Source organism: Chroicocephalus ridibundus, chromosome 9, assembly GCF_963924245.1.
Source record: "Chroicocephalus ridibundus chromosome 9, bChrRid1.1, whole genome shotgun sequence".
NCBI classification, from domain to species: Eukaryota; Metazoa; Chordata; class Aves; order Charadriiformes; family Laridae; genus Chroicocephalus; species Chroicocephalus ridibundus.
In genome coordinates, this window is record NC_086292.1 from 49871883 (window position 1) to 49885005 (window position 13123).

Consider the following 13123-nt stretch of genomic DNA (forward strand, 5'->3'; position numbering starts at 1 on the left):
CCCACGTGCCCCCCAGCCCTCTCCTCTGTGCTGCACGGCCCGTTCTGCTCCCTGCGGACGTCTGCGTGTGAGTGCGCAGGATGCTCCATCCGCCGGTGCTGCTGGCTGAGGGCTGGCGCTGCAGCGGGTGGGATGGATGGGTGGATGGATGGATGGGTGGATGGATGGAGGGGCTCTCCCCCCACAGCCGCTGCCCAGGCAGGGTTTGCCCCCCCGGGGACCGGGGTGACGCCGCAGCCTGCCTGGGGGTCACCGCCTCCCGTTGCCTGGGGGCTGCCCTGGTGCCTGCTGGCCTCCGGCGCCGGGGGGCGAGTCGTTTGAGCAGCTGCATGATCGCAGCCTGAACTTCACGGCTCTCCAAACGAAGCGCCGTTTGTTTAAAATGCAGAGACATTTATCATACCGTGCCAAGGCCCAGGAACGGGTTAATGCCAGCCCCGCGGGGTTCCCCCATTGCACGGCCTGTGTCTGCTGAGTGATTATTTGATCAGATAATGCAGGTGGTAAATGCGTTTGTCGGGAAACAGGAACCGGTGTTATCTGAAGGAGGCAGCGTGGGCTGTCAGGAGCAGCCTTTGATCTGCGGAGACCGATGCTGTAAAGCGGGTCCCCCATCGTCTGCAGGGTAAAGGGGGTCCCCATCGACGGCAGCGCAGCGGTCCCCGGGTCCTTCTGCAAACCCTGGAGGGTGGGCAGCATGGGGGGCCGAGGGGCCGGATCCTGCCAGCACCTCCCCACCAGCCTGGGCACCTGGGTGCTGTTTGCTCTGCCATAAAGGGGCAGAGGCAGCAGGCTCCGAACGGTTTTATCTCTTCTCCCTCTCTGGCCCCAGACAGGGGGGTTTCCCAGGGCTGCATCACCTGATTCAAGCTTTTCAGAAATAAATAAAATACTGGGTTCGATCCCAAACCCGACACAGACCGAAGGACCCCACTCTTGGCAGGCGCCGAGCTTCGGGGGCTGAGGCCGCAGTGGGGGTACGGCTCTGCTCGGCGCGGGGCTGCTGCCCCAGCACGCGTCCTGCGGGCTCTCCGCTGAGCAGGGCTTCCCGAGTTACGGGGCGTGCCTGGGCTCTCGTCCGCGAGCACAGCGTTACAGCGGTCGATTATAAATTGGATGGAAAATTTTGGCGTAGTTAAATCGCTGCGGTACAATGGGTTCGATGTACAGCGTTGCACAGCTGTATGCTCGGTCTGGGTAAATCCCATTGCTGATAAATCAGCTCTCGGGGGGGGCTCTGCGGCCCCTGGACTCCGGAGAGCAGAGGAAGCGTTGAGCCAGGAGAGCCTTGCTGTAACTCCTTATTCTTCTTGGCTTACTGGCCTCAAACCTTGAGCACATAGGAAAACCCTTTCTGGCAAAAATAGCGATCATCTTTTTGACAGAGAGGACGCACGGCCCATCTGCAGCAGCGACCCCCAGGGCTGGATGAGCTGCGAGTGGGGCCCTGGGGGGCCGTGAGTGGGCGTCACTGGGGACCCAGGGCCCCCGGCTCTCTTGGGTGCTGCGTTTCCACACCAAATGCAGGAAGGACCATGGTGTCCTGGCCCCGGCGCTGCTGGGAGCAGCTCACAGCGCTGAAATGAAGGGTGTGCTTCAGTCTGTGCATCACTGGAAATTAAATTTTTAATAATTTTGAGATGTATCAGATTTTATAACTATAATACTTTAAAATTCCCCATTAACATTCAGTCCAGCGCTGTCTGTAGGTTGCGCTGACACAGGACCTCATAAAGCTGTAATTCTCATTGCCCGGACGCTCCCGCGCTCTCCAGAGCTGGGTCTGGCAGCAGGGACTGGTCCTGGAGAAAGCAGAGATCCATGGAGTCCCTGCGGCACAGCCCGCGGCCGTGCGCAGCCCCAGGGCTGGGAGGTGGGGGAGGTTTTTTCCTGAAAGCTCAATAGCAGAAAAAGGCACCGAAAAAAAAAGCTATAACCAGGCAGGTCGGCCCCGGGCTCACGCGGAAGTGCCAGACCAGGGGAGGTGTTTGACAGAGGCAGGAGAGAGCGGAAGCGATGAGCTGAGGTGACCTGTGCCGTGTCTGCGGCGCGGGAGGCAGAGCTGCCACCTTGCTGGTGGGCCTGAAAACAGACCCCGGGCTCACAGCTTCCCCGCCCAGGGCTTCGGCGCCGCTCGAGCTGCAGGGTGATTCCCAGGCAGACTCTGACCTTGGTCCCCCTTTTCTTTACGCTTTTAGAACACCCTGGGTGTTCCGTGGTGTTTGGGGCAGTTGCTGTGCTGCTGCCTGCCTCGTGCTCTCTCCACGCTCTCACCGCGTTCTCGCCGTGCTCCATCCAGGCAGCTTCACCTCGGCACCGCTGCCCGGAGTTGCCTGGACACAGAGGTGTTGTCCAAGCAGATGTGGGATTTGGCTGATGCTGAGGTCTCCTGCCAAGTCCTGGGCGGCCTCAGCATCCCGCCGGGGCGTGAGCCGCAGGTCTCTGGGTGGGGACGGGGACGGGGACCAGTGCACTCCGTAGCATCCTGCTCCCGGCTGCTGTGGGGCTGCCCCTCGGGTGGGATGGGAGACGGTTTCTGAGATGAAAGTGTTGCTGGTGAAGCACCAGGGAAGTTGGTGGGATTTGCACTGTCCTTGCTGTCACCTTACAAATTCGGCCCCTTCACCCACTCAACATCCCCGAGCGCCTCAGCCCCGCTGCCTCCTCCTGCTGCTTCCTAAATGAGTTTCTTTGTCTTGCAGAGAGATGCCAAGGGCCAGTACCTCTTCGACCTTCTCTGCCACCACCTGAACCTGCTGGAGAAGGACTACTTCGGCATTCGGTTCGTGGACCCCGACAAGCAAAGGGTGAGAGCCCTTCCTGGCCGGGCTGGCTGTTGGGGTCCCTGCAGCTGGGATGCTCTCAGACATGTCCTGGCCGGGGCTGGGAACGGCAGCACGAGGCCGATGGCTGCGGTGAGATTCAGTTTAGGCAGCAATGGGGGCCCTTTCCCGGCGATGCTCCCTGCCCCGCTGCTGGGAGGGGACAAAGCCCGGCGGGTGACGGGTGCCCTGACAGGGTTGTTGCTTTGCCCGTGGGAAGAACAGCTACTTCTGGTCCCCCTGAGCACCCTGGGGAGACTCCCTGCCCCTTCCCGTCTCTTCGGCCAGAGCCAGGGCTGGGTCTGGTGCTGCAGCCCCGGGGAGGGGGGGCCAGGGTGCACCCGGGTGCTGGCAGCAGCAGCCTCAGTGTCCCGGCTCCGCTGGCGCGTCCTCGGCGTCAGTGGGGGTGTGCGAGCCAGAGGGACTCAGCATCGCGTGCGAAAGCATCGTGTGTTTGCAAAGTGAGAGGGTTTGGTGCTATTGCCAAGGCAAGGAGGGAGATCTCCTGACACGGGGTTTGCAGGACTATTTCTAGTGCAGAAATGTGTTTTAACACCAAGATTAGGCCAAGCAAGCGACAGCGTTGTGAGAATCCAAACACTTGGCTTGTTGCCTCAGGCAATGAAGAGTGAAACAGGACGTGGGAGTGCGTGGAGCCGAGAGCCCCCGCGGCAGGACCTGCTCTGGCGCGGCAGCGCAGCTCCCGGCACGGGTCTCTGCGGGTCCCGCTGCGTCCCCGGCGGCTGCAGCGGGTCCGGGCACAGGGTGGCACAGCTCCCGCAGGGACAGGGCCCCGCCACGCGCCCAGCGAGCTGCGTTTCCACGCAGGAGTCGTGTGAGCGCGTCCCGCCGCTTCCTCGGGGTGATCTGCCCACGGTGCTTTCTCAACGCCTGCAGAGCAGAGCTCTGCACCAACACAGGTGAAGTCGCTGCTGGCCGTTAGAGCGCTCGAGGTGTGTGAATGAGAAGCGCCGTGAACGTGCTCGCAGGCGTAACTATTAATAACAGGCCTGTGTTGCGCTTCCTGCCGATCAGTATAAGCCACCGGAACCAACGATTTCTGCTCCCCGAAGCACCTCCTGCCGTCTCTGCCGAGGGAGCAGCTGGAGCTGGGCCCTGCGTCGCTGCCGGTGCCGGGGAGCTGCTCCCGCGCTGCCACCCACGGCAGGATGGGGCCGGTCTGAGCCCCTCACTCCCCCTTCTCCTCCCGGGGGCACCCACCGACACTCACGTGGCTTTTCTCGCCCGGAGCAGTAGCCTCCTCTTCCTCATCCTCCCCACCTTGCTAAGTTGGAGCCATCAGGGAGCGCGTGACGCTGCTGCCTCTCGTGGGGTCTCTGGACCATCGCCCCCCACCTCACCTGTGCCCCCCAACTTGTCTTTTCGTGGCTCTCTCCCTCCCAGCTTCTCCATCCGTCTCCCGTCTCTCCAGACCTGCCTCCTGGCTGTCGTTGTCACGCTGATGCAGGACCCGATGGCTGGGTTTGTCGTGGGCTGTGGAGTGGTGGCTCGTCGGTGCCAGCGAGTGGCGTTTTTCCTGCGTGGTGCCGAGGGATCGCGAGCTGCCGCGCCACTTGTGTCAGCTCTTTGTTTCCCTGCTTTTTGGTGAATCGCCTCTTTAAACGCATGTAGAAATAAAACCCCGTGCATAATGCATTACGATGCATCGTCTCTGCGGGCAGGGTCGGTGAAGAGCGCGCGGCTGAAGCCTGCGCTCACCGAGAGCTCCGCGCGGCGCGCTGGGGAACCCCGCGGCACAGTCACTGCGTGGAGGGGGAGTACGGGGGGCTTTTCTCGGAGCGTATTCCCTTGTGGCTAACGAGGGGGCCGATGGAGAATGCAGGGTCGTGTCTTGTCCAAACTGGTGCAAGGAGAGGACGTTTCGCTGCTGTCGCATGTGGTGGGTCGGTGCCCAGGGCTGGATCCTGCTTCTCCTGCGCCGTGGATGCGCAGCCCAAAGCTGGTGGCAGCGGCTGCCGCAGCAGCCTGGGAGACCCCCAGAGAGGGGCAGAGGGGCGCGATGCCGAGGACACTCCTTTTACCCGTGCTTTGCTCCTCCTGGCCGTAATCGATTCAGTTCAGGCCACAAGGGCTGAGGCAAGAGCCATCACTCAGCTTTGAGGAGCATCCCAGGACGGGACAGCTTGGGGAGGGGACACCCCTCCGTGTGAGCGCCAGCCACAACCCTGCAGCTCAGGGACACAGCGGCTGCCGAAGACGTGGGTTTAGCTGGGTTGCTAAACGAATGCCTGGGTTTAGCATTTCCTCGGCTGAAAGTGCTGCGTTTAAGCCCGTGATGAACTAAGCTGTCGCTTCAGTCCATTATTTCCGATGCACAAGTCAATATTCCCTGTTGAAAGTGCGCTCTGCCCCGTGCCCGATGGCAGCCTGGGCTGGGGAGGGGACAGGGGGGCACACAGCGAGCGGGGCTGGACTCTGCTCCTGCCCGGGGCTGGGCTGGGAGCCGCAGCATTCGTGCGATGCAGGAGAGCGGTTGCCGCAGCCGGCGGCACGCTCCGGGCTGAGCTGCAGCACGGGCAGTCTTTGAAAAACTCGTCCTTTTCAAGCATGGCCGGGAGGAGCCCCCCCGTGCGCTGCCCTGGGGCTGCTATGGGTGAGACACATCTAGGGAGATCACAGGGCCACGGGCAGCAGAGGTGCTGAAAAGGGAAGAAAAAGAGAGAAAAAGTCCTGCCTCCTTACCCGTCGTGTCCCAGCACCCTGCTGGCTCTGGGTCAGGGGATGCCGATGCCGGCGTTCAAACCATTTCAGCCCAGTCCAAAAGACAACGTGCTTCTTCCCAGCGTGGTGGGGACCATCATGACCTGGAGGTTCCCTTGGTCCTGGAACTGGGACAGGCGTTTCCCGCAGGAGCCCCCCGTGGTGTTCCCCATCCCCAGCACCGCTGTCGGAGCACTGGGACCACTCGCCGCCAGTGACCCTGGGGTCCTACGGGGCTGCCCCATGCCCCCAGGCTTCCTCACGCCCAGGGGGCTGCGTCCGTGCCGTCGCAGGAGTTACCAGCGGCAGGGAGCAGACCCCAGGTGACTGGGCATGCCGGGCCCCTCGGCCCCTGCCGCTGGCTTTTGCAGCGCTGCCAGCAGCGCGTCTGCGCCAGGTGCCAAACGCACCCCAGGAACCCCCCCGTGAAACCCAGCCCAGTTTGTGCAGCCACGTGGAGCCACCGCTGACTGGTTTTGTCTCAGTGGTGGGCATTAATATTTATGGGAATCCCAGATTTCAGTGATGTGTCTTTATAGGTCTGTAATCCTTTGTGCGAGCTAGTGTTTGCCTGAAGTGTATTGGTGTTTTGGGGTTCCCCCTTCCCCACACAGGGGCATCTGAAGCCGTTTCTCGACTGACAGCACTTTGTTTCCTCGCCGCGCCTGCTCAAACAAGGGCAGATCAAAGCAGCAGCTATTGCGGAGGCTTTGCTACAGGCAGAGCTTGATGGTTTCTCTTTGACGGCACAGAAGTGCAATTTCAGAAACACAGGCTCGAACTTAACCTTCCCGGTGTCACGCTGCAGCTACGGGTGCCGGGTGCTGCTGGGGCTGGGCTGGGTGGTTTCAGCGGGCGCTGCGGAGCCGTCGCGCTCCCCGGCAGCACACGGCCGGGCCAGCCCCGCGCCCCAGAGCTGCGTGTCCCCGCGGCTGCCGCGGGGGTCAGCGGGACCCCGGGCAGAGCCCCATGGTCTCCGGAGCCGCCAGCCTGCGGGGAGGTGGGTCTGTACTTCTTGCCTGCAGGACCTTGATTTAGGCTTTAAAAAATCCCATCTCCAAGAAACCGGTCCACGCACTTCTTCACCCCCAGCCCGTGCCCCCGTGTGGCACCAGTGAGGGGTGATTTTAATGACTGGGGCCCTTGGCTGCTGGTGGGACAGACGGGGGCTGCAGCCCCCTCCCGCCTCAGCATAGGCTTCTATTTCAAGCAGGGGGGGAGTTTTGTTTCTTTAATTTTGCCCTGAAGAGTCAATTATTAATGGAACGTATTTGTTGCTGAGTTACTTTAATTGTCCTCTTTTTCTTTTCAGCATTGGCTGGAATTTACCAAGTCGGTTGTGAAGCAGATGAGGGGTGAGTATTGCTGCGAGCAGACGGACAGGCAGCGTGTGCTCCTCGGTTTAGATGTACGGCCATTTTCCCCAGCCCTTCCCCGCTGGGGTCAATTCCCAGCACATCTCCCAGAAAAAATGGCCTTTTCGGTTATCCACAAAGCTGTTCTGCTGGGTGGAAAGTGGGATCGCTCCCCACCGCTCCCCCTGTCGTCGCAGCCGGCCAGGACCCCCGAGCGTGCGGGCGCCGGCCCTGCCGGAGACCGGGGCAGAAATGGTTGGGATGAGCAAAGCGAGGTTTGCCCACGGCTTTACTGGGGACCTCTGCTCTCCCCATGGCCACCGCAGCGGGGAACGGCCCCCTGCCCGTCTGCTCCCTCCTTACCCGGCGTATCTGGGTGCGTTTGGGGTAACGGGGAGGGCAGGCGACACCCCCAGCAATATCTGGCTGCCTCCTCGAGCGGGGCTGTCCGGGAGGGCGAAGGGGACAAACCCTGCCGTTCGGTGACCGCGGTGTCGCTGTTGTCGCTGCAGCCCAGCCTCCCTTCACCATGTGCTTCCGCGTGAAGTTCTACCCCACGGACCCCGCTGCCCTGAAGGAGGAGATCACCAGGTGAGACCCCGCGCGGCGGCACCGGCCGGCCAGGGCTGGGCCACGGGGGGAGCACACCCTGCCGGGGGGAGCACACCCTGCCGAGATTCATGCTGCAGTCCGGGGAGAGCGACAGCCACGTCGATTTCCAAACCAACCCCAACGTTTCTGGGTTGTCCCAGCTGTGGGGGGAAAGTGCAGAAATCCCCACTGTGCGCCTGGGGCCTGGCGGGGAGCGCTCGCGGTGGGTTTAAACCCACTGACGTGGGCTTTGGCTGCGGTCGGTCACAAAACGCACATGCCCGGGGCAAAGCGCTCCCAGTAGAGCGCTGCCCACCGTGACGTCCGTCACGACTTCCCTGCCGTCCTGCCAGCGCAGACCAGCTCCTGGGCTGCACCAGGAACTTCCCCGTGGCTCTCCGAGATCTCTCCTTCCAACTGGGACGGACCCCCCCGGTCCCAGCCGGTGCGGGAAGGTGGGTTCAAGCAGGAGCAGCAGCTCTCCCGCAAGAGCGATTTCTGCTGATGCTCCTGCCACTTCTGATCAGCTGTTAGTGCCGCTGCCTCAGCACGTCCCCCGCTCAGGGTGTCGTTCCATGTGCTCGGTCTGTCGGGAAGGGTTTGAGTGTCTCCGGTTCCCTTGCCGTCCCCTGGAAGCAATTAGCCACGTCCCTTTTACGTAAAGGGGAATGAACGCTCTGGGAGAAACGGGTGATAAACTGCCCTGCGGAGACCTGACAGAGCTTCTCCCGAGTTTCTGTCTTCGGGGACTCTTCATGCCGCTCTTCCTGCCAGAAGGAAGGACACTCTCAGCACTCGCTGAGAAATTGCGGCAGCTTTGGAAAACAAGCCGCGGCTGTGGACTGTGTTGAAAACGAGCCCTGCCGTGGCGTGGGGTCGGTCTCTGCCTGAGCCAGCGGGGCTGGCACCTTTGCTGAGGGTTTCTGCATTTTTCCCCTGGAGCTGCTGCAGGACCCCCCACGTCTTGGCCCCAAATGCCCTCAAACAGTGGCAAGTGGCCCTTGTCCCTCCCTCGGAGTGGCTCGGTCTCGGCAGCCTGAAGCCACACAGCCCCGAATCCCTCTGCACGTCCATTTCCCGCGCTGGGCTGCCATTTCGCCATTTGCCTGCTCTGCCTGCCATTAAATATTCCCGAAGAATAGCCGGGGTCCATGCTAAGCGCGTCGAGAATTAAGTAGGCTTACTGACAGAGCTAAATATACTCCAGGATTTAATTCTTGGGATTTTCAGTCTATTTCTGTAGGCAGCAAATGAGAGAGGATGTCTGGGCTTTTGCAGCCTGATAAGCAGCGTGTTTGGAACATACCTGGGCTCAGCTTTTTCCTTCAGCTTTGCATTAATGAGCTCTGTACGTTTGTTTGGCAGATCAGTCCCAAGAAGCAGGGGCTGGGGAGGTGTTTCCAAAAACCAGAACTAAAAACCACCCTAAGATGTCGTTTGGAAGCCTGAGAAAGTTGTGGTTCTGTGGGTGTGAGGGCAGGTGGGAGATGCGGGTCGGGGTGAAAGCGTTCGTGAAGAGCCCCGCGCGCGTTTGCTGGACCTGTTGGAAAGTGTCTTCGCGTCCGGGACGCCGCGCGCTCTGCCGCCGCCAGGACACGCGCTGCAGTCAGCTGTCTTGGGTGCGATTGATCTGGTTTTTCGTAGAAACACGTTTTAGGGGACCCAGAGAAGCGCCCAGGAATAGTTTCACACGGACACATCTCCTTGTTTTGCTCAAGAGGCGTTTATTTAGTTTGCAGATTTTACGGTCACTCCCAGCAACCGCGGCCCTGCGCAGGCACCAGGCCTTAATTTAAATGTGAAACGGCCAAAGCCGAGTCTCTGAGTAATGACAGCTATTATGTGGGCATTAAGCTGCGCATACAATATGTTAATTGTATTTCTTTTCTTTAGTCGGAGATTAGCAAACATCTGCAGTTGTCGGGCCCAGTGAGGAGAATCGAAATGCAGGGCAGGGATTTGCCCTGGGAGGGAGCGGGGGAGCCGGACCCCAGGAGCATCCGGACGGAGCCAGCGCGGGGGCTGCAGGAGTATTTCCCCTCTTCAATGTCCTTTTCCAAGGCAGCCTCATCGCCCAGCCCAGCGCTGCCCGGGAAGCTCCCCTTTCCAAGGATGTTTCCAGGGCACGGGCAAGGCTTTGGCAAACCGGTGTGGCACCCGCTGGGGGGGTTGTGTTTGTAAAACCAGCTCGGATCTGCAGACCTTCCCTGCCCGAAGGGAAGGGGGGATCCAGGGGGGGCACACCGGGGGGGCTGGGGGGATTGCAGGGTTAGACCCGCTCGGTTACACCGATTTTGTGAGGTCTGTGCTGGGCCAGGTGCCGGCGGTGGTCGCCAGCCGAGCCTGAGGTCTCCATCCCCACTGTCCCCCCCACCGTGCTCGGGCAGCAGCAGGGTTTGTCACCCCGGCCACCAACCGCCAGCGCTTCAGAGGTGCTGGGGGGCGCTGGGGGCGAATAAAGGATTCGCCCGGCTTCAAGGCTGCAGCACCTCCGGCCCCTCTGTGCCCTGCAGCTGACGGGAGCCTGGAGCTCTGCAGCCCGGCCGGGCTCCGGCTGGCTGGGGTCAGGCTCTGACGGTCCCCCTCGCGTCCCCCTCGCGTCCCCCTTGCGTCCCCCGCGCACTGGGACGAGCCCACCGTGTGTGCGGGCTGCCCTGCTCGCCGCCGCTCGAGGGGTGCCTGCAGCTGCAGCTGAAACCTGGCCTTAAAATTCACTTTCCCATGGACCGAGTGCACTTTAGTATCTGGATTTCTCTTTAATGTATTTTATCTGCGAAAATTAGTGGTTTATCTCGTCATAAATACGGATTTGAGAAATGAAGCGTGACTGAGATATTGCAGAGTGCAAGTCTGATTATTTAAACACATCTCTGAGCGCTCCAATTTCCATTTTGCTCCTTCGCTCTCTAACTTGGCGTTTTACCATCAAAAGGTTTTCCCAAATGCATTGCCACAGGACTCGGCCCAAACTGTTACTTGGGTTTAAATTTATTCAAATATGTGATCTTCCAACCTAGTTTATCTTTCCACCGGGCTCTGGCGCGTGGCGGCAGAGCTGGGGGGTCCCTCGCGCTGGGGGAGGCCGTGTTGCGCGTCGGCGAGCAGGGAGGAGGGGAGCGGGGGCGCACGCGGGGACCTGGCAGGGTACAGAAGGTTGGGGAAGGAGAAATCGCACTACGGGGAAGCTGAGCAGCCGGGCGAGGATGCCGGCCTGGGAAGCGCAGCAGTCGCTGGTGGGCTCAGGACCACGACCCTTCAGAGCATCATCCCTGGGGATCCCCGGCCTTGGGATGGGCTGGGGCGGTTGCAGTCGTTTGGGTGCTGCCCAAAACAGGGTGAAGCATCATGGGGGATGCCGGGGGCCGAGGGCACCAGCACCTCCTTGTCTGTGAGTTTCCTCCTTGCTGTGTTTTCCCTGGTGGGAAGCGCATCCCAGTGTCTCCCTGCCCGAGGGAGCTCTTTGTCCCTGCAGCAGCTCTGCCCTGCGGCACATGGCCATGCCGGTGGGCAGCTGGCTGGTGGGGACCTCCATCAGCCCCCAGGGCCAGGTACCGTGTCCCTGCAGGCCGGAGCGGGCTGGGGCGTGTAGATCCGAGCCCCAGCCCCGGCCCTGGCCAGGGGAACAGCCCGGTAATTAGCCCTTGTTCGCTCCTAGCAAGTGTAATGTCTTCTAAACGGGCTGCTGGGAGAGAAGTGTTAGTGCAAGTGTCTCGTGGCAGATATGCCACGTCTAAATTGCCTGTTTAGGTAATTTAAACTTTGCTTAATAAATGGACTATCTCTTCTGTCCTCAGGTATTTAGTCTTCCTGCAGATAAAAAGGGATCTCTACCACGGCCGTCTCCTCTGCAAGACTTCGGATGCTGCTTTGTTGGCCGCCTATATCCTTCAAGGTAATGCTTTTTGACAAGATAAATTTGCTTTTCATGCTAAGTACTGATTACATTATTTCACTTACAACAGATCACTGCACCTAGCATACAAATGTCATCCCGCCGGTGCGGGGCTCCTGCTTCAAGCCTGTGCTTGTGCTGGGCTAGCGGAGGGCGAGGATCGATGTTGGGGTCTCCCCCGCAGCAGAAGCACCGCGCTGCCGTCTGCTCCCCAAGCCGTCCCGCCAGCATTCGGGGTGCAGCATCCCCGTAGGCGTCCCCGTGGCTAATCCAGCCCCTGTCTCCTGGACCTGTGCCTGCCCCGGCGCAGCAGCAGCCCTGCGACAGCACTGCTCTCCCTGGGGCTGTGCGTGGCCCGCGGTAGCTCCGGCAAGCGCCAGGACTGCGGTTTGCAGTTGCGCAGAGGCTCCGGGGCTAACGGCGGTGATGCTGCTTGCTGGGACGGATGGAGGTGGCCTTGGGCAAGCTCAGCGCTTGCTGCCGAGCCCCTCGGCGAAGAAAGCGCCTTTGTCAGCAAGTCGCTGAGGCGCTGATGAAGTTGGGAGCAGGAGGTGGGAAAACCTCTGCAGACCTTCTGCCTGCTCTGCCCTCCTGCCCCTTTCCCTGCCGGCGTGGCTCTGCCTGCTCCTGCCTGCACTGCCCGCGGCATAGAGAGCACCGAGGGGCAGGCGTCTCGCGGCGCGGTGCTTAGCGAGGACTGTCGGGAGGTTTGGAGGAGCCGGGTGGCCCCGGCGTGGTGGAAGAGCACGTTGGCTTGTGTTGGCACTGCGATGCCAGGCACACGGGTGGGCTTCCAACCCAGGGGTGCGGGGCTCGGCACCTTGTCGGGTCCCTCTCTGCAGTCCCCTGGTGTCCCCAGGACGAGCTGTAGAGATGTGCCTCAGCAAGCAAAAATGACAAATGTCAGTGCCAAAGCATTTTTGAGTTATTTCACAGTGCCCGGTGTGTTTCCCCCCTTCCAGTGCATTAGGCAGGACACATAAAAAGGAATGCAACATCTGCATTTCACTCAGGGCCTGAGGCTGGAGGGAATGAAATCAGAGCAAGGCCCCTTCATCCCCAGTGGCAGAGGCTGCCGGATTACTGTAAATCCCGGTGGGAGACACCAGCCACAGCGAAATGTCGGCGGCGATGGCTGCGGGCTCCCGCCGGGTGCTGGGAGAGGGAGCGGAGCTGCGTCAGCCCGTGCCCAGGAGAGAGCAGGGCTGAGCCCAGAAACCGGGTTGTCTCGGGCATTTCTGCACCCTGGTCTCAGCGCTCGGGGTCAGGGCTGCTGGGAATGGCTTGAGGACGGACCCCCTGTCACTGCGCTTGTGGCTTGCCCAGGCTTGAGGTGGGTTTTCCAGGCGGGGGATCAATCCCATGGCAGGCAGGGATCAATCCCATGGCAGGCAGCCCCCCGCCGTGCCGCAGGGCCGTGCTGCTGGGGCAGCCTGTGCCTGGCAGCGCTTCCCCAGGGCAGGTAAAGCCGGGAAGGAGCTTTTTTCAATGTCACTTTACAGATTTCCAACTAATTATATTTTTTTCAAGGCGCAGTTGCATCCCCTGGGCGAGCAGAATCCGCTCGCTGCCTTCTTCCCAGCTGGGCTCGGGGTGGGGGCTGAGGGTGCCCCCGGGATGCTCGGGGCCGGTGGCCGCAGGGCTGCCATCACGTGGCCCCAGCGCGGCTCCCGGCAGGTTCTTGGCAAGTAGCTTGAGGAATTAATAAATTCAGGACAGTGACCATCTGCTGGCGGGTGATT

The 13123-nt window shown here is 61.1% G+C and overlaps 1 protein-coding gene across 2 annotated transcripts in view; it reads left to right on the forward strand.

The window, feature by feature from the left end:
- FRMD5 (FERM domain containing 5) overlaps positions 1–13123 on the forward strand; it is a 102135-nt gene that overhangs the window by 74008 nt on the left and 15004 nt on the right. For both annotated transcript variants that reach the window (XM_063346537.1, XM_063346536.1), the window contains exons 2-5: positions 2703–2807; positions 6856–6898; positions 7411–7489; positions 11284–11381. In XM_063346537.1, the coding sequence (XP_063202607.1) occupies positions 2703–2807; positions 6856–6898; positions 7411–7489; positions 11284–11381 (325 nt within the window). The remainder of the gene's footprint in view (positions 1–2702; positions 2808–6855; positions 6899–7410; positions 7490–11283; positions 11382–13123) is intronic.